The sequence below is a fragment of the Giraffa tippelskirchi genome, chromosome 2, assembly GCF_054371585.1.
Source record: "Giraffa tippelskirchi isolate mGirTip1 chromosome 2, T2T-mGirTip1v1.2.pri, whole genome shotgun sequence".
NCBI lineage: Eukaryota > Metazoa > Chordata > Mammalia > Artiodactyla > Giraffidae > Giraffa > Giraffa tippelskirchi.
This window is the reverse complement of record NC_137276.1, coordinates 76,532,894-76,555,202: the sequence shown is the minus strand read 5'-3', so window position 1 is coordinate 76,555,202 and position 22,309 is coordinate 76,532,894. Positions and strand designations below refer to the sequence as shown.

The 22,309-nt window shown below is 40.2% G+C and overlaps 1 protein-coding gene across 1 annotated transcript in view; it reads right to left on the bottom strand.

Annotated features, from left to right (window-relative positions):
• Positions 1–22,309, bottom strand: part of LOC145537992 (uncharacterized) — a 279,729-nt gene that overhangs the window by 187,054 nt on the left and 70,366 nt on the right. The window contains exon 4 of the mRNA XM_081569171.1: positions 3,451–3,538. Coding sequence (XP_081425297.1) covers positions 3,451–3,538 — 88 coding nt within the window. The remainder of the gene's footprint in view (positions 1–3,450; positions 3,539–22,309) is intronic.

Genomic DNA, 22,309 nt, shown 5'->3' with positions numbered 1-22,309 from the left:
AGAATAAGGAAAGTGAAAGCCATCAGAGAGGTTAAACCAATCAATGTTAATAGAGAGATGAGCCTGAGAGGGGACTGGAGAGCAACTAGACAGACAGCACACACCAAATTTGTGAGACAGTCTGGGGAAACTTACAGTGAAAGAGGGTAGAACTTTCAACAAATGGTGCTGGAATCATTAGCTGTCCACATGCTGATGCCATGGCAGCTAATTCAGGTGTGAGATATAGGGGAAGGAGAGGAAATAGCTGTTGTTAGGCTGTACAAACAGGACTGCCTTTGGCAATCTTAGAGAAACTTCCATAGAGTTTAAATTGTTTTTCAGTCATTTCACATTTAAGCTATTGTGTCTTTGAATATGACTGAGTGGTGAGGCTAAGGTTTTAAGCTAGTGACATCCGTCTTCTAAGTCTTAGCAATTTGTAACGATACTTCCATGTCTGTTTTCTCCTCTCACTCAAACCCAACCCTGCCTCCAGGCTCTCCTTGAGATCAAGGACTATGCCTTGTTTACCCATCTGCCCTGCTTCTATGAATGAATGATTCACTTGGAAAAGGAGACTTTCTCTGGAACCCTGCACACAATCCCCAGGCAACTTCTAGAAACATACAAAAGAATACATATGGCACATTTAATAGTGCTGGGCTCCAACAGGGATTCCCAGGTGACACTGGTGGTAAATACCCTACCTGCCAGTGCAGGAGACATAAGAGATGTAGGTTTGATCCCTGAGAAGATCCCCTGGAGGAGGAAATGGCAACCCACTCCAGTGTTCTTGCCTGGAGAATCCCCGTAGACAGGGGAGCCTGGCAGGCTACAGTCCATAGCGTCACAAAGAGTCGGACACAACTGAAATGACTAAGCACTCACACATGGGGTCTAACAGGTTTGGGTTCTCATTCCAGCTCTGACACTGACTAGCCATGGGAGTTGTAACTCCCTAACTCTCAGGTCCCTCAGCTGTAAAATGGTGGACATCCCCAAACTTGCTACATAGAGCTGACAAGAGAAGTAAATGAGATGACACATTCAACACTAAGCACAGTGCCCAACACAGACAAACACACGTTGTAAAGACACACACACAGCATATCTAAATGTATCCAAATCTATACAGACACATTCAATTTCCATTCTGAACCTTTCCTGAGAAATACTCTGATCTCTTAGATATGTATATATTAAACCCAGCATTTTCTAAAAAGGAACAGACAGTAACCCTAACACACTTATTATAAATGTTTAACCGACTGAAACAGAACATTGGGCACACGAAACCTAAAAATATATGCATCACTTTAAACTATTCATCCAACTTGTTTTACATCGTATACGTATCTATTTGTTAGGCAAAGGTTAATAGAGAGTTTATGAAATTGGGACTGCAATTAAGTCTCCTGAGAATCTCAGTTGGAGGGCATGTCAGTTTCTATAGCAACCAAAGGGCTCAGGCGAAAAGTGGGGGAGGGCAGTTAATTTAAAGGCAAGATAAGTACATAAATATAGTTCTTGTCTACCTTGTCTTTTGAGTTCCAATAAGTAATCTGTGCTGCATTTAAATTATTATATTGATACAAAAGAAAGTATAAATAAGATTAGTTTTTCACTTCCTAGAATTAAATACATTTTTGCAAAATTCTTAAAGGTGATTTCAATTTTTAAAAAATGTACCACTTCTTAGTTTATGAAGTGCATCAAGTAAGTCTCAAATTCCTCAGGGGGAAAAATAGTAGAGATTAAAAGAACAGAACAAGATGTCCAGGATGATTAGAGTATACTGTGAATAATCTTCTCAACATCAGCTGATTAGGTTTTACTTATGATCTCAGAAATTGCAATCAGGCTGAAGGAAGAAAATGTGAAGAACTGGTTCTCCTGTGACAAATGTCATAAGTCACTGAACTGAAGAAGACCTTAGTGATCACCTAGTCAAAAACCTTGATTTTATCACCGAAAACACCTACCTTGAGAAATTAAGTCAGTTCCCTAATTTAGGTGAGGGAACCAGTTACCAGCAGAACCATGGTTAGAACCGAAATCCCTGACTACAGCTTGTATTGTAGTCTACGTTCCACTTTCTTCTCCTTCACTTTTTTTTTTTTTAATGAATTTACTTATTTTAGTTGGGGGCTAATTACTTTACCGTATTGTAGTGGTTTTTGCCATACACTGACATGAATCAGACATGGGTTTACATGTGTTACCCACCCTGAACCCCCCTCCCACCTCCCTCCCCATCCCATCCCTCTGGGTCATCCCATTGCCCCAGCCCTGAGCATTTGTTTCATGCATCGAACCTGGAATGGCATTCTGTTTCACATATGATAATATATGCGTTTCAATGCTAATCTCTCAGAACGTCCCACCTTCACCTTCTCCCTCAGAGTCCATAAGACTGTTCTATGCATCTGTGTCTCTTATTCTGTCTCGCATATAGGGTTATCGTTACCATCTTTCAAATTCCATATATATGCATTAGTATACTGTATTGGTGTTTTTCTTTCTGGCTTACTTCACTCTGTATAATGGGCTCCAGTTTCATCCATCTCAATAGAACTGATTCAAATGTATTCTTTTTAATGGCTGAGTAATATTCCATTGTGTATATGTACCACAGCTTCCTTATCCATTCGTCTGCTGATGGACATCTAGGTTGCTTCCATGTCCTGGCTATTGTAAACAGTGCTGCGATGAACATTGGGGTACACGTGTCTCTTTCAATTCTTGTTTCCTCGGTGTGTATGCCCAGCAGTGGGATTGCTGGGTCATATGGCAGTTCTATTTCCAGTTTTTTAAGGAATCTCCACACTGTTCTCCATAGTGGCTGTACTAGTTTGCATTCCCACCAACAAAATTGACAAACCATTAGCCAGACTCATCAAGAAACAAAGGGAGAAGAATCAGATCAACAAAATTAGAAATGAAAATGGAGAGATCACAACAGACTACACAGAAATACAAAGGATCATAAGAGATTACTACCAACAGCTATATGCCAATAAAATGGACAACTTGGAAGAAATGGACAAATTCTTAGAAAAGTATAACTTTCCAAAACTGAACCAGGAAGAAGTAGAAGATCTTAACAGACCCATTACAAGCACGGAAATCGAAACTGTAATCAGAAATTTTCCAGCAAACAAAAGCCCAGGACCAGACAGCTTCACAGCTGAATTCTACCAAAAATTTATAGAAGAGCTAACACCTATCCTTCTCCTTCACTTTTCACATGTAAACCTTAGGGACGCACCTAACCAAGTAGTTTCCAACTGTTGAACTCTCTGATTCCTAGATTATTGTAGATGATCTCATGTGTTTTGTAAAATCAAATGAATCTTATTTCAGCACACTCCACCTAAATTCTTAATTTCATTCACATTTAGCAAGCAACTTCAGATTTGCTATTAAAAAAAAACAACAACACTTTATAGAAGTTCTGTGATTATTTACCTGTTTTATCTGACAGGCCAGCAGCCCCATATTCATTGGCAGCCACATGCTCCTGTGTGTATCCCATGTAGTCTGTGTTAAGAGAAACCTGAAAGAGAGAGGCAACCAGAGAAATTGACATAGGATCCACACAAGATATTAATAAAAAATAGGGAACTTCCCTGGAGGTCCACAGGTTAAGACTCTGCACTTCAACTGTATGGGGTGTGGGTTCAATCCCTGGTCAGGGAGCTGAGGTCCCATATACCACTCAGTGAAGCCAAAAAATACAAAAAAAAACAACAAACAAAAAAGACATCATGGCTATTCCGAATCTAAGTCTCAAAAGGAAATCTTACGAATAGAAATCTTTGCCATGCTTTTAAAACTGTGTTTTGGCTACATTTTCTGTGGTATTGTGAGAACCTAGAGACTGCAATATAATAAAGGAGGATGAGTTGCAGAAAGAAAGAACTATCTAAATAGTGGCTGAAGTGAAAATTCCATGCTCATTTGACTGGATTCTTTTCTCAGGGCTCTCTCTCCACTGTCTAGTCGTTGATCTGCTCTGGTGAGGCTGGGTCACCTTGAAAAGCACCTGCGGTCTACAGAAACAGGATTTCTCAGTAGCATCAATATCACAGAATGTTTGAGACTGCTATAGGAACTTGGTGGGGAAGAACCAAGCCTTGTAGTAGTTAAACTGAGGATTAGGAACACAGAGCAGCTAAAGGCTCTTGAAAAATTCGGGAAAATTCTGCTGCATAATCTCAAATTTTCATTCTGTAATCTCAAGTGATTTCTTTGTAAAGGGAAAATAAAATGGTATAAAGAAAAATAGAACAGGATTATAATTCAGCCAACATCGTTAAAACAGTGGACTCCTGCTAGTCTCCCAAGGTTTACATTAAATGAAATCTGAAACTCATTTTGTTTCAAATAAATGTAATAGATTCCACAGTGGACAACTCATGGCAATTTGTCTGGGTCTCTGCATACATGTAAAGAGGGTATTTGGTGCAAGTGAAGCGACAGATGGCTGGACCACAATCTTATTCTCCATCTCTAATATTTTGAGACTGAAGTGTACAAGTAAGATGCTGTACTAATGTCTACAAACCATTCTCTCTGAACTTCTGTCTTCTCATTCACAAAATGGAGATAATCCCGGCCAAGCATACCTCACAGTGTTCTTATGTGGATGAAATGAGGTTGTCATTGGAAATTTTGATTTATCATGAAACTTACCCCGGGTGATTAAGTGGATGTAACAGCCAGTGTGCTTGCCCTCCCTCTATGTCCTTCTAAGGGACACTATCCCACCCACAGCCTCTACTAAACAGGCAGTCATGTTTTTTCATGTAACCCTACTGACTTTCACATTCTCATTCAGCTGATGCAAAGGACCACCACTCCAAGGTCTGGGCAAAGACCTGTATGGCCTTGCTCACAAAAAGAAACCAGATCAATCAGACTAACTTTCCAGAAATTTGAACCAAGACACGTATTTTTTTTAAAAAATAATGTGTGAGTAGTGGGAACTGTAGCAAAAAGTTCCAAATGGACTGAACTGGTCAAGAAGCAGGAAGTACGAGGAAGGAGAAGTCAGTTGGTATCAGAACAGAAAAGACATGTGAGGAGGGTAACTGAGTTCCACTGAGAGCAAAACACTGGAGTACAGACCCAGAGATGTCACCACCAGATCTCTCCAAAGCTTGCAGGAAACATGACTCACCAGTCCTGTTTATCTTACTTCCTAAATAGTCCTCTCCGTCTCCTCCACTGCTATTTTGGTTCTTTGTTATATTAATAAAGTTATTTATTCAATTAATTGATTAATAACCCCTAATCACTCAAAGTAAATTACCTTCTTAAGAGTTTGAGCAAAAAATCTGACTCAAATTGGGCAGTACCTCATAACTGGTTAGGAGGGCCCACCAATAGGAACTTGGAGAGAAACTTTCATAGAGGAAAGGCAGAATCAAAGTAAGGCAATTATTAATTGTAGCTTAAATTATAGCTTAAAGCCTGGTTGGCTGTTTGTGATTTGGCTGTTCTTGGTATTTTGATTTCAAAACCTTGAGGCGATTATAGGCTGAGATTTTGGTTTGCTTATGTAGGCTGCCAAGGCATTAGAGCCACCTCAGTCTAATGGCCTCCTTGTTTAATTAATTTAACAATTCCTCGCTTTGGATCATCCACTCCTATGTGAGAGACTGGCCACAAATGTGCTATTAGCATCACTATAAGTCACTAACAGAGTTAAGTTGCTCTTTCCTCACTGCGAAACTCATAGGTTATGATGTATCTGTGGAAAAACTGTTATTGCTATTTATCTCATTGTTCATCTTGTTTTGGTTTCGCTAAGCACAGTGAGACCATCTGATTTACTGCTGATGGTTATGAACATGCATTTAAGACCTTTGACAGACCATAGTGCACCAGGGAGACTATGATGAAAACTGTTAGGAGGATAATACCAAGAGACTGAAGTACACTCCTCAGCCAGGGACCCCATGAACCAAATCAGTTGGTTTTCAAATAAATCAAAGAATGTACCCAAAGGGGCATCAACTTCATCTAGCCAAGCGGTTTATTTGTTATTTTTTTTTGTATTTGCTACAATATCAGAGGTGTTGATCCATCAGGTTATATTCCACAGCACAGACTATTTCTTGTTCAGTCAGTAAATAAGACAATTCTATTCTCTAAAATCACCTTAAAAAGAAAACATAAGGATTTCTGTTGTGCAGCTATGGCCTTAGCAGTAATAGCTGCCAGAGTTAAGGTATATTGTCTTCTTGTGTATTAAAAGAAAGAAAAAAAAAAAAACAAGTTAGCAAAAAAGGCAAACGGAAGGAATGTTTTACACTGGAGATGAAGACTTTGATCCATGATCTTGGGAGAACTGTCTACCACAAGATGCTGTCTGCTTCTGGAGAGGAATTTTCCTAGTCACTTAAATTTAGATCTCCAACCAGTATGCACTTCCAAGTCTGGAGGACCTCTTTTTAATTGAGGAATGTGGACACAAGGCTCAAATCTCTGCCATTTGGCTGCCCTCTGAGTAGTGAGGAGGATCTGTTAAGGTCACGTCCAAAAAGATTGTGGGGCAGTCTTTGTTCTTAGTGATTCCATAAAAGAAGGGTGGAAGAATACTGGAAATGTAAGTTTGCAGAGTTGTAACCAGATATATGAGGAAACTAGAATTCAGGATTTAATTCAGTTTACAAATATACAATAAAACGTTAAAGAAAATAAACAAAACTAGAATCTGATAAACATCATTTGTGTTATAATATTTTATTTAGACATTCTTTCCTCTACAATCATCCTCAAATCTATCAAAAATGATCACAGTAAGACTAACCTGTTTGCAAAATAAGCCTAGTCTCATTAAATTTGACCTGATTAGTCACTTAAATATAGCAACAATAGTGATTGACCATATAAACATTTTAAAATCTGCTTTTCTAGGACTTTTCAGAAGGAATCATAGATTAGACTTTTTAAAAAGCCTTCTCAGGCTAAGAAGCCAAGCCAAGAATTCACCATCAGACTCCATCTGAAATACTACAGATCTGGGCAAATTCCTCTCTTTTCATGGTACTCAAAATATTCTGATGTTCCTGGGCTTACCAGGAAGTGACTTTCCTTACTTATGGGGTAAGGCTGCCAGGAACCCTCTAAGCAAGGTAGCAGGCCAGTTTTTCTAAGGAACTTTGAATGACTTCACAAAATCAACCTTAGTTCCTCAAAACTACCTGGTCATATCTGACTTTATGCATATTCTCAAATATGACATTCGTCAAAGCCTTAGTGATATAACCTATGATTCCAGTTGTCTCCTGTTATAAGTAGCACAGATTCCTACTGAACTTATGCAAATAACTATATTGCCATTAAAATAAGAATACTCAATAAGTTTCTGAATTCTGAAGGGATCAAATAGGGAGAAAAGGTAGATGTTTCAGTTCCGTTTATAGAAATATACTTTACAAAATTACTGGAAGTCATATACAGCTTAAGAGGAAAGAAAATGACTTCAGGGCTTGCCTGGTGGCTCAGTGTTACCACCATTGTCTTGCCTCCGCCTGCCAATGCAGGAGATCTGGGTTTGATCCCTGATCCAGGAAGATATCACATGCCATGGAGCAACTAAACCCATACACCACAACTACTCTGCTCCAGAGCTTGGGAGCCACAACTACTGAGCCCATGTACTACAACTACTGAAACGCGAGTGCCCTAGAGTCTGTGCTCCACAACAAGAGAAGACACCACCATGAGAAGCTTGTGCACTGCAACTACAGAGTAGCCCCTACTCACTGCAACTAAAGAAAAGCCCACACAGCAATGAAGACCCATGACATCCATAAATAAATTAATTAGTTAAATTAAAAATTGGAGGACTCTTTAAAAAAAAAGAAAGAAAGAAAATGATTTCATTAAATCCAGAAAACTAGAGAGCTAGAGAGAAGAGATCAAAATGGTAGAGCAGGAGGGTGCTGAGCTCACCTAACCCCCAAGAATGCATTAAAAATAAAGCTACATGTGGAAAGAGAGAGCAAGGAAGGAGGTAGGGTCAGTGGTGGCATGGAGACACAGTGACTTTAACACAATATTTGAATTTCCAATTTTGTCTTGAAAAAGCAAGTCAATCTCAAGACGGCTCTATAACCTCCATGGCTACAGGTGACTTGTCAAAAGGCTCCTCTTCTACCTCTTTAGACATAAAGCCCTATGGCCACATGAGACTTTAGCATTGAAATTAATCTTTCATGTTTGGAAGGCAAAAGTGGGCAAATTAACCAATGTGCAAGGGAGCAGGTTGAACCTCAAAGGCCAAAGAGCAATGATGTCAGCAACAGCAACGTTTCTCATCATCCTCTTCCCAGGATCCTGTTCAACACATTATGAGTGTCCTTTACAGGATGGCTTTTGTAACATCCATTTGTGAAATACATTATACTATTAAAAATATGAATCTACATGCAGAGCAAATTTCAATGAAAACAAACTGGAGACTGGCTGAATGACTCCTGTACAACCAAGGCTGTAAAGAAAGATCAGCATGGTGTCAAGGTAGGAAGGGAAGAGAAGCAATCAGGTCAAGACCTGTGCCCCTGGCAGGGGACACATAAGAGAAGGCGGATTACATGGGTTTAGAGATCTTCCATAGGGAGTGAGCAGTTAAAACCACATATCAGGCTCCCAGCCTTGTGGTTCAAAACCAGGAAGACAAGTCACCTTAGCTGTTTCACAAACCAGTGGGACTAACAGGAAGATTGTTAGAAACCTAGACTCTATTTGTGAAGAGTGCACAAATGCTTGCTTAATCCCAGGTGCAAGGTAGAGGAAGCAGATTGAAACTGCCTGGGACTCAGATCACACCAGCACGCACACCAGCCAAACCAAGTGCCCACTTTGTCCCTCTAGTACTGGCACAGCTCACTAGGATAAAGGGTATCACTGCCAAGGATAGTGTGTAGTTGGGGGACTGGAGCTGGCTTGGACCTGGCACTACCACTGAACAGGGAGAGGGTGATGATTACTGGCATCTGCAGACACATCAGGTTGGAGGTGGTCTGGATCTCTGAATAGTGTGCCAGGATTAACCCAGCACACAATAAGGACCACACTAAACACCTACTCTGGACCCCCTAGCTCCAGTGCTGCTCCACAGTGGGGCAAAAATGCCAACACTGGGGTGGGGAGTGCACATTCCTTCTAAGAGGGGATGGAAACCGCTCAAACCAAACCTAAGTGCTCTGTTCCAGGACCTTGAGACTCCCACTCCACCCCCAACACACTGGTGTCAGGAACTGAGCATAGGAGAATCTTGGCTCTGACTCTAACCCCTCCATCTCTAGCCTACCTTCCCCCAAGGTGACTGCTGCCAGCACATCCTGGGGGAAGACATGATGCTTATTCACCTCAGATCATCTCCCTTAACAAAGCCACTGGGCACAAACAGACTATTTAGGGATGTTCCCACACAGGACACCCTTTCAAGACTGGGATAGGTAATGGTTTCACCTTATTTCATAGAGACAGATAAAGTCAGTCAAAGTGAGAAGACAGATGCATTTGTTTCAAATGAAAGTGAAAGTGAAGTTGCTCAGTCGTGTCCAATTCTTTGCCACCCCGTGGACTGTAGCCTACCAGGCTCCTCTGCCCATGGGTTTCTCCAGGCAATAATACTGGAGTGGGTTGCCATTTCCTTCTCCAGGGGATGTTCCCAACCCAGGGGTTGAACCCAGGTCTCCTGCATTGCAGGCAGACACTTTACCCTCTGAGCAATGAAAGAACAACAACAACAAAAAAAAAAGCGAATGAAAATGAGATAAGAAGGCAGGGGTAGTAATTCTATGTCAGAAAAAATAGACTTTAAAACAAATATATAACTTTATACTATATACTATACTTAAAAAATTATATAACTTTGTTTTATAAAGTATATAAGACAAAAAAGGGCCTTATACTAAAAGCGATCAATACAAGAACAGTATACCATACTTGTTAACATATATGCACCCAATACAGGAGCACCTAAATATATAAAGCAAACAGTAACAGATACAATAGGAGAAACTAGGGATAATACAATAACAGTAGGGAACTTTAACACCTCCCTTACATCAGTGGACGGACAGATCATCCAGACAGACAATAAGGCAACAGTGGTCTTAAATGATACATTATACCAGCGGAAATTAATATATATATATAGAGAGAGAGAGAGAGACAGAGAGACTGAGAGAGAGAGAGAGAGAACATTCCATCCTAAACAGCAGAATAGATATTCTTTTCAAGTGCACATGCAATGTTCTCCAGAACAGATCACAGGCTAGGTCACAAGTCTCAACAAGTGTAGAAGGATAGAAATTATAGCAAGCATTTTTTTTTCAAGATACAACAGTATAAAACTAGAAATCAATCACAGAAAGAACAGGAAAAACACAAACACTTAGAGACTACACAACAGAGTACTAAAAAACGAGTCAATGAAGAAATCAAAGAGGAAATTAGAAAGATATCTTGAGACACATGAATATGAATATGCAATTTTCTAAAATCTATGGGATACAGCTAAAGCAGTTTTAAGAGAGAAGTTCATAGTGATATAGGCATTCCTCAAGAAACAAGAAAAATCTCAACCTAACCTATCATCTAAAAGAATTAGGAAAAAAGAACAAAGGCCAAAGTCAGCAGAAGGAAGGAAACATAAAGGTTAAAAAGGAAATAAATGAAATAGAGATTAAAAAATAGAAAAAACAATGAAACCAAGAGCTTCTTTTGAAAATGAAATCACTCAGTCGTGTCTGACTCTTTGTGACCATGTGGGCTGTAGCCTACCAGGTTCCACCATCCATGGGATTTTCCATGCAAGAGTACTGAAGTGGGTTGCCATTTCCTTCTCCAGGGGATCCTCCTGACCCAGGGATAAAACCCAGGTCTCCCTCGTTGCAGGCAGACAGACGCTTTACTGTCTGGGCCGTCAGGGAAGCCAACAAAATTAATAAACCTTTAGCCAGGCTCATCAAGAAGAAAAGAGAAAGAAATAAAAAATTACAATTGAAATAAGAGAAATAACAACTGACACCACAGAAACACACACACAAAAAATCATAAAAGAATACTAAGAGCAGTTATATGCCAACAAACTGGACAATCTAGAAGAAATGGGCAAATTTCTAGAAACATACAACTTGCCAAGACTAAATCAGGAAGAAACAGACTTAACAAACTGATCATTGGTAGTGAAAATAAATTTGTAGTAAATAAAACTTCCAGCAAACAAGTCCTCCATTGTGACTGCTATAATTCAAGACTATCTTTGGTACAGTTAACTTATTTGTTCAGCCTTATACCAAAATTTTATTCATCTGAGGCCTCACACTGACCCCAGTTCAAGTCAGACAGTTTGACCTTGAATCCAGTCTAATTTTTAAGTTGGAACCAATCCAAATCCAGACCCAGTTCGACTTTAGCTAGTTTCCAGGATCAGTCCAAAAAGGAAATGCTCAAATAGTCTGAAAGCTCATATTGCAAAAGCTGTGGACGTACTATCCAAGATCCGAGAGGGACTTACCCGCGACCTCCAAAGACAGAGAGCAAGAATCAAGCAGGTACCCACACCTGTTGCTTGTTGCTCCTAGAGACCAACTGGGTCTCCTTTAATTCCTTTTTCTGACACCATAACTGCTAAAAGATAAACCGAGGCATATTAAGAGTTTTAAGAGTTTATCTGAGCAAAATTTGATTCAAATTGGACAGAGGCAAACCAGAAGTGGTGAAGAACAGTCCTAAACATAAATTCTTAAACCTGCTTTACAGGAGCTAATTCGAATAGGTCTCCATAACCAAAGAGTCATAAATTTACAAAAACTAAAACCTTCACAGTTGCTTCAGAAAAATGACATTACTTAAGTACTGTAGTAACACTTGATTTGACCGTGCAGATTTGTGTAATTTTCCTCTCCCTTATAAGCAACACATACATACATGCAGACACACACACATATGCCCTTATACTATTGCCTGAAGTTTCTGGAATCAATATATCTTATGCTAGACAAATAATTTTTACCCCATTTAGGAAGGTAATACACTGATTGGCTAATTCATTAAAAGGGATCTGCTCATATGACTAGACCTTTTCCTATCTGTCAAAATAATGAATACACAAAATAGCAACCTATCAATGGAGGGGTGGCTTAGTAGGATTAAGGGAATTTCAAGACCAGTTGAATTGCCAAACAACCAAAGGTCCAGGACAGTGGATGCCTGGTTTTAATTTGTGGATCAGATATTACCACAGTCCACAGAAAAGGCACAGAAGAAAGCATCATACAATGTTAGAACCAGATGAAACCTGAGGTCATCTCTCCCACCCCATGCCATGATCCAAAAAGAAAATGGACATGACAGGCATGTTACAAGACTTGTCCTCCAGAACACACCACCATGAGAAAAAGACTCATCAGCAGAACTCAGGTCCATCTGCTTCCCTGGCTGAAACCCTCCCCACTGCACTTCACAACTCTTGTCAAAACCCAGCTCCATACCACCATCTCATTTAGCCATTGACAAAATTTTATTAAGATCCCAAAGACCAACATTTTAGAAATAAGGCTTGCTGAAGTAAACATGAGTGTCTTATCTACATGAGCACATTGGTATTTCAAAAGCAAAGGCATGATGCTTCAGAGACTTATCAAGACTAACAGAGCTTCTGTGATGCCATGTTCCCACCCTAATCTTCACAACTAGGGACACCATCCAGGGTTATCTTCAAGGATTGACTTATGTTTACATTTAGATAAAGGGTAGTGAACAAAATCAGTCATTTCTTTTACAGAGTTTTCACTTCTCTAGCTCTAAGCAGAGCTGCTTCTGTCATATCTTATTTTTAGCTGGCAAGAAGAGGAGATAACGACTGTGAACTTTCTGATTTTCTGATTTCAATCTCCCACTCAGTCTCTGCTGATACATTGAGAGTTCTTGGCTTTTTTCTCTACTTTTCTTTTTTTTCTCTCCTTCATTACTCACAGGATGGTGACTCTCTCCCACGGCTGCTTCCATTTTCCTGCTTCTCTATCTCCGTCGCACAACATACGAAGACACACTACCCTCTGCAATCACAGGTTTTCCAGCAATCAAGCCCTTAAAAAGTTTTCTGAGTATTTCAGGATACTTTCCCAATGACTCTCTATGATTCACACTGTTAACTATTTAACATTTCTCATTGTTCCAAGCTTCTCTACCAAAAGAATAATCTTCCAAACTCAGATTAATCTTTCAAACTCTGAGCTATAGCAGCATCAAAACACTCATGATGGATAACCTGCAAAATGTTCAAGTCCTTAGTGTCATTCAAGAATATTTTCAAATCTCTTGAAAAAGTTTAGTTGAATTTGCAAACTTGTACAATAACTGTTCAGAAAGCCTGCAAATATTGGCTAACTGCCTTCATTTGGTTATTTTGTGGTGGGTATGCCTCACTGTGGTCTATTTCTATGGAAGCTGGCACCTGATAGGACAGTCTCAATTAACGCTCAGTCTTCCTAAAGAGCGGAGAAGGCAATGGCACCGCACTCCAGTACTCTTGCCTGGAAAATCCCATGGACGGAGGAGCCTAGTAGGCTGCAGTCCATGGGGCTGCTAAGAGTCGGACGCGACTGAGTGACTTCACTTTCACTTTTCACTTTCATGCATTGGAGAAGGAAATGGCAACCCACTCCAATGTTCTTGCCTGGAGAATCCCAGGGACAGGGGAGCCTGGTGGGCTGCCGTCTATGGGGTTGCACAGAGTCGGACACAACTTAAGTGACTTAGCAGCAGCAGCAGCTTCCTAAGGAGCACCAAACCAAGAGCCTGGAGACTAGGCTCCCAGTGTCAGATTTGGTAACCAACTAGCTGTGTGATCTGGGACAAGATACTTAACTGTTCTGGGTTTCAATTTTGTCATTTTCCAAATCATGGGGAATTTTTAAAGTCTCTGAAGTTCCTTCCAGCTGTATAATTCTACATGCTAAATTCAGAAAAGATTTTAGGATCATAAAGGACATACAAATCATCATTATTCACTGCAATAAATGTTTCCTGAGTACTTTCTAAAGAAGATTATTAGAAAAGAAACTATGAGAAAACAAAGAGCAAGGCAGGAAATGGGCTCTGTTCTCCTACTGTCTTCAATCTGTTGGAGAGGAGGATGGCATAGGACTCATCAGCTATAATGTCTTGTGTCCCTACTTCAAAGAGCATTTCAGAGAGGCAGCACTGGCCTGTATTAACATCAGCCTGATGCCTCTGCTACTGTGCCCCAACCTGAGGCCTGGGTCTAGTCTGTGCAGGCTCAAAAGCCAAGGGGTTAAGACTCCAGCTGGAAACTGTATGACACAGAGTAACAAAGTGACATCTCCCTGAAAGATACTCAAGGACTGCATAAGACAGAATGATAAACATACTCGAGAAACTGGCAAAATTTGGAGGGGTGGGAAGAAGAAACTACGTTCCTGATCTGAAATTTACCTGGTCCCTAACAGAGGTTCGTGACATTGTACAGGAGACAGGGATCAAGACAGTCCCCATGGAAAGGAAATGCAAAAAAGCAAAATGGCTGTCTGAGGAAGCCTTACAGATAGCTGGGAAGAGAAGAGAAGCGAAAAGCAAAGGAGAAAAGGAAAGATATTCTCATCTGAATGCAGAGCTCCAAAGAATAGCAAGGAGAGATAAGAAAGCCTTCCTCAGCGATCAGTGCAAACAAATAGAGGAAAACAACAGATTGGGAAAGACTAGAGACCGCTTCAAGAAAATTAGACATACCAAAGGAACATTTCATGCAAAGATAGGCTCGATAAACGACAGAAATGGTATGGACCTAACAGAAGCAGAAGATATTAAGAAGAGGTGGCAAGAATACACAGAAGAACTGTACAAAAAAGATCTTCATGACCCAGATAATCACGATGGTGTGATCACTCACCTAGAGCCAGACATCCTGGAATGTGAAGTCAAGTGGGCCTTAGAAAGCATCACTACGAACAAAGCTAGTGGAGGTGATGGAATTCCAGTTGAGCTATTTCAAATCCTCAAAGGTGATGCTGTGAAAGTGCTGCACTCGATATGCCAGCAAATTTGGAAAACTCAGCAGTGGCCACAGGATGGAAAAGGTCAGTTTTCGTTCCAATCCCAAAGAAAGGCAATGCCAAAGAATGCTCAAACTACTGCACAATTGCACTCATCTCACATGCTAGCAAAGTAATGCTCAAAGTTTTCCAAGCCAGGCTTCAGCAATACGTGAACCGTGAACTTCCAGATGTTCAAGCTGGTTTTAGAAAAGGCAGAGGAACCAGAGATCAAATTGCCAATATCCGCTGGATCATCGAAAAAGCAAGAGAGTTCCAGAAAAACATCTATTTCTGCTTTATTGACTATGCCAAAGCCTTTGACTGTGTGGATCACAATAAACTGTGGAAAATTCTGAAAGAGATGGGAATACCAGACCATCTGACCTGTCTCTTGAGAAACCTGTATGCAGGTCAGGAAGCAACAGTTAGAACTGGACATGGAACAACAGACTGGTTCCAAATAGGAAAAGGAGTACGTCAAGGCTGTATATTGTCACCCTGCTTATTTAACTTATATGCAGAGTACATCATAAGAAACACTGGGCTGGAAGAAACACAAGCTGGAATCAAGATTGCTGGGAGAAATATCAATAACCTCAGATATGCGGATGACACCACCCTTATGGCAGAAAGTGAAGAAGAACTAAAGAGCCTCTTGATGAAGGTAAAGGAGGAGAGTGAAAAAGTTGGCTTAAAGCTCAACGTTCAGAAAACTAAGATCATGGCATCTGGTCCCATCACTTCATGAGAAATAGATGGGGAAACAGTGGAAACAGTGTCAGACTTTACTTTTTTGGGCTCCAGAATCACTGCTGATGGTGACTGCAGCCATGAAATTAAAAGACGCTTACTCCTTGGAAGGAAGGTTATGGCCAACCTAGATACCATGTTTAAAAGCAGAGACATTACTTTGCCAACAAAAGTCCGTCTAGTCAAGGCTATGGTTTTTCCAGTGGTCATGTATGGATGTGAGAGTTGGACGGTGAAGAAAGCTGAGCGCCGCAGAATTGATGCTTTTGAACTGTGGTGTTGGAGAAGACTCTTGAGAGTCCCTTGGACTGCAAGGAGATCCAATCAATCCATCCTAAAAGAGATCAATCCTGGGTGTTCATTGGAAGGTCTGATGTTGAAGCTGAAGCTCCAATACTTTGGCCACCTCATGCGAAGGGTTGACTCATTGGAAAAGACCCTAATGCTGGGTAGGATTGGGGGCGGGAGGAGAAGGGGACGACAGAGGATGAGATGGTTGGATGGCATCACCGACTCGATGAACATGGGTTTGGGTGGACTCCGGGAGTTGGTGATGGACAGAGAGGCCTGGCGTACTGCAATTCATGGGGTCGCAGAGAGTCGGACACGACTGAGCGACTGAACTGAACTGAACTGAACTTGTTCCAGAACATAAACAGTCAGGGATGTTAGAGCAATGCAGAGGACTTTGGCCCAAACTGAGAGGAAGAGGAGAAAGAGGCAGAGAAGGAGGAAGGCATCAATCCTGGAGACACAGAGGACTATGATGGAGGGGTAATCAGTGATCTGGAGCTGCAGGAAGCCGGTGCCTCTCATCCTGATGCCTATAAGAAGTCTGGGGTGGCCTCAACAAGCATGTTAGTCCCTGTGCTAAAGGCTGTAGATGCTCATTGCCATCAGCTCCATCTGTTCTATGGCACTGACAGCTGATTGTAGTGACAGGTCCTAATAAAAGGAGGAGGAAATACACACTGAATAAAGTCAAAGCATAGAGCTGGGCAGCTAGGCATGGAATTGCTGAAAGATAAACCCACAGCCAAATCATTGCTGGAGTTGCCTTATATGAACTACTGAGAAATCCTGGCACTGTCTCTTTGTATCACAGAAAACAGGTCAGGGACCACACAGGTCAGAAGTTTCATCTTGCCTGAAATAATTTCACAGCTGCAGTGATCGTCCACAGTGATTTTGGAGTCCAAGAAAATAAAGTCTGTCATTGTTTCCACTTTTTCCCCATCCATTTGCCATGAAGTGATGAGACCAAATGCCATGACCTTAGTTTTTTGAATGCTGAATTTTAAGCCAGATTTTTCACTCTCCTCTTTCACCTTGATCTAGAAGCTAGTCACTCTTCACTTTCTGTCATTAGGGTGGTTTTATCTGCATATCTGAGATTATTGATATTTCTCCCGGCAATCTTGATTCCAGCTTATGCTTCATCCAGCTCAGCACTTCACATGATGTACTCTGCATATAAGTTTATTTTCCTTAGTTTTTTTTTTTTTTGGCTATGCTGTGCAACTTGTGGGGTATTAGTTCCCCGGTCAAGGATCAAACCTAGGCCACAGTAGTAGAAGCACTAAGCCTTAAACACAGGACCACCAGAGAATTCCCTTTCTTTAACTTTAATTGAGAGAAGGATGAAAGTGGAAGGATATGATTTATTGAAGGGGCTCTGTAGACTTCCCTCATAGCTCAGTCAGTAAAGAATCTGCCTGCAAAGTAGAAGACCCAGGTTTGATTCCTGGCTTGGGAAGATTCCCTAGAGAAGGAAATGCCAACCTGCTCCAGTATTCTTGCCTGGAGAATCCCACAGACAGAGGAGCCTGGCAGGCTACAGTCCATGGTGTCGCAAGAGTCAGACATGACTTAGTGACTAAACCACCACTGCAAACACTAAAAAAAAATCACTGTGATTCTGTGTGCCTAACCATCCGCAGTGATTTCGGAGCCCAAGAAAATAAAGTATCACTGTTTCCAGTGTTTCCCCATCTATTTGCCATGAAGTGATGGAACCAGATGCCATGATCTTTGTTTTTTGAATGTTTAGTTTTAAACCAGCTTTTTCACTCTCCTCTTCCACCTTCATCAAGAGGCTCTTTAGTTCCTCTTTGCTTTTTGCCATAAGAATGGTGTCATCTGCATATCTGAGGTTATTGATATTTTTCCCGGCAATCTTGATTCCAGCTTGTGTTCCATCCAGCCTGGCATTTCACATGATGTACTCTGCATATAAGTTAAATAAGCAGATGACAATATACAGCCTTGACTATACCTCACAATGGTTGTTGAATATTGATCATCCCAGAAATATCAGGCCACTGAGGAGTGAATCATTGCAAGGAGCTAGTTCTCAATGCATGGTCAGAGTTCTCAGAACACTCTAGAGAATGCCCACCATTTCCTCCAGCCACTAACATGGGTTATGTTAACGAGGAGGGAGAAGGAGGGCTGAGAGAGCAATGTGAAAAACCAAGGCTGCTACTGAGATGTTCCTAAGCATTTTCTTCTCACAGAAAGAAAAAGAAGGACTCGCACTAACACCTTCCAAAATGGGTGATGTGAACAATGCTACGGTTCTTTCTTCAACGACCTGTGTCTAACTGACTTACCCACCTCTTTGCCTCCTGGTCCTTTTCCTTGTGGCCAAACTAACTTGTTCAACTTCACAGACCCACCCCACCCTCCTCCTCACATCCAGCACTTGTCATTTCACTGACCTCCCCAGCACAGCCACCACCCTAGACCACGGGCTCCTCTTGCCTGTTACCGACTGAAACAGCCTCCTAATTTCTCTTTTCACTGACACACCTTCAACCCTGGCAGTTTATTCTGTGCCACAATCAGAGCAATTCTTTTGTATGATTTCTTTGACAGAGGATCAAACTCAAAGTTGCAAGAACAGTACAAAAAACTTGTATATACCCTTCATCAGCTGCACCAATTGCTTGCATGTTGTCCCTTCACTCACACCCATTCTCTCTCCTACATGCACATACATGTGTGCATTTTTTCAAGATCATTTGAAAGTAAACTGCATATATCATGCTCCATTAACTGAACTCTTCAGAGTGTGTTTCCTAAGACAGAGACACTATCTCATGTAACCACAGCATAATTACAGGGTGACCATTTTAAAAAGCAAATCTGCTCCTGATGTTCTCTTTTGACCTTCCACTCCTAAAGTAAAGACCAAAATCCTTCATCTGCCCTGCAAGTTAAACATGACCTAACCCATCTCTTAATCCAGCTTTTGCCCCTTGTTATTTGCTTTTACTCTAGCCTGCCTGGTTATCCTCTGGTGGACAAACATCCTCCTTCCCACCTTCAGGATATGCCTATGTAAGTCTTTCCACATAAGCATGTATACACCCGTGGTGCCCGTCTGCTTTCTCCGAGCTAGCCTCTACCTAGCCTCCATAGGTTTCAGTTTCCTCTTCTGCTCACTGAGGTCTGCGATCATTTTCTAAATTGTCTCCACCATCAAATCATGAGCTCCTTAGGACAGACACTTCCCTGCACCTCCCAGATCCTAGAACAGTGCTTGGCACATGGTAGGTTCTCAAATATCTGTGCATGAATAAACTAATGAGTCTTTCTGGATTACTGAGTGATGATTACTTATGTAATATCATTTCCCATGGACTGCAAACTCATGATTCAGAGATGATTTTTAATTAGATATTTATATATCTACTGCTTAGTGCATGTGCTGACAAATGAAAGGTGTTCAATAAATATTGAGTGAATGAACTGTGGTTATCTGACATAAAGTTAACTGTGGAAGTTCTCAAAGTTCAAGTGCACTGAATCATCAAGGAGGACAAAATTATTTCTAAATTCCCCTGTCTTATGTGAACATAACATTTAATTTGTGTTGTATTTTTCCTGAATACTTATTAACATCATGTGAAACACTGGGTTCATGGAACACACACTAGGAAATATTATATTAGAGAGGAAACTCTTTATCATTTCTCAACTTCCTACCCACCTTCAGGTCACTGATGTGTGTTTAGACTGTCTGAAAAACTCAAAAAGCAAACCCACCAGCCTGGTAGGTGATCTTATCCCAGTTTGTGTGAAAGCCTAGAACTAAGAATCAGACCTGGTGAATGTGGAATTTAGCTTCACCTCATTGAGCAGCATATGTCTTGATTCCATTTGTTTATTCTGTTTTGCTGTTTCACATCATGATAAAGGGGCCCCTACTCTGCATGTGAACAACTTACATACTAATGATGAATAAAGAGTGAAGTATATTCAGCATTCACTTTAATTGCATACTGCTATGAAAATGCGTATGTTGAAATCCTAACCCCCAATGTGATGGCATATGGAAGTGGAATTTTTGAGAAGTGATTAGGTCATAAGGGTGAAGTCTTTGTGAATGAGATCAGTGTCCATACAAGAGAGGCTCCAGAGAGACACTTCTCCCCTCCTGCCATGTGAAGTTACAGGTAAAAAGTGCCATCCATGAACCAGGAAGAGGGTTCTCACCATACACTGAATCTGCCAGTGCTTTGATCTTGGACCTCCCAGCCACCAGAACTGTGAGAAATAAATTTCTGTTGTTCATAAACAATCTAGTCTATGGTACTTTGTTATAGGAGCCCAAAAGAACTAAGACACATATGCTTGTAACTTTTGAAAAGGATCAGCATTTTGCAGATTAATGGTGCAACAAAGATAGCATTCAATCTTCCACATGAAACAACTAAAAAAAGTACAAAAGATAAGAAATAATGGTTCTCAAGACATTTAACACTAGGTAACAAAAGACAGTGATCCCAACAATCCCAGTAATAATAATCTGGGGAGGGTTTTCAGGTCACAGAGCAGGGAGGAGAGACTCAAACAGAGCCTAGCAATATTTATGGGATGGGAAAACTGAGAAGACCACAGCGCTAGTTTGTAAAGTCCCATGAAAAACAGGAGAAAGATACACAAAGGAGAATTCAATACTTGAAGAGGGTTGCCCTTAAGTATTCATTGAGTACTGACCAGTGCATGAAATGTGGAAAATTATCTGAAGCCAGAGGAAAAAACTACCCAAATGGATGAGAGGGAATAATCTCTTACATTCAAATAGGACCAGGAATAAAGACTGTTCATAGCCACCAGAGCAGAAAAGCTTCATAATCTACAGGAGCACTGGGCAATGCACTCAAAAAGTATAGGTTACTTCAGTCATGAAAAAAATTAACCCTAGAATAAATGCTGCTCTGGTTCCAGTTCAATGTCTCAAAGAGCAATACTTAAAAGGACTGAACTGTTTTCAACTAACTTAACTAAATTCTAGCAACTGTAAAATTCACAATATGTGAATCCAATTTAAAAAAATATCAGGCCTGCAAAGAAGAAAGAAAATATGATACAGAATCAGGAGAAAAATCCATCAATCAAAATGGACCCAGAAGTGAGCAATGATAAAATAAGCAGATGGGGACATTAAAACTGTGATTAGAACTACACGCATATATTTAAGAAGCTAGAGGAAACACTGAAAAGATAAAGACATACAAAGACATACAAAATCTAAACTGAACTTCTAGTGGTGAAAAATACAATATCTGAAATGAAAAATACACTGGATAGAATTAAAAACTAGACATTGCGCGGGGAGGAGGGGGGAAGAAAAATTAAAGACGCAATATAAACTATCCAAAATGAAGCACATAACCAAAAAAAAACCACTAAAAGATAAACAGAGGATCAGTGAACTGTGGGAGAATTTAAAGCCACATAATACATGTGTCACTGAAGTCCCAAAGGAGGAAAGAGAACATAAAAATAATACTTAAAGAAATATTGGGCTAAAATTTTCCCAAATTTTACAAAATCATAAACCCACAGATTCAAGAAGCTCAGTGAAGTCCAAGCAAATAAAACATGAAGGAAACTGTGACAAGGCATATCAGGAGCAAATTACTTAAAACTACAAATAATTGTATCCTAAAAAAAAAACATGATTCAAAATAATCCATGGGACAAAGAAGAAATAAAAGAAATTGTGAGCTATTACAAGCAGAATTAAAATGAAATCAACATGTCAAAATTTGTGAGATGCAAATAAATCAGTACTCAGGAAACTTACAGCATTAAAGGCCTGTATTAGAAAAGATGCTTTCAAATAAAAAACTTCAGCTTCCACCTTGAAAAAACAGCAACAGAAGAGCAAATAAAACTCAGAAGAAATAAAGATGAAAACAGAAATGAATGAAACACAAAACAATTACAATAGAGAAATTTAATTAAACCAAAACATTGGTATCTAAGAAGACTAATAAAACTGATAAATGTCTAGCCAAAGTGATCAGGAAAAAAGTAGAAAGACACAAATTACCAATATCAGAATGAAGAAAGGTGATATCACTTCAGATTCTATAGATATTAAAGGAATAACAAGGAAATAATATGAATAGCTTTATGTCTATAAAACTAACAACTTAGATAAAACTGACGAGTTCCTTTAAAGGCAAGTTACCAAAGGT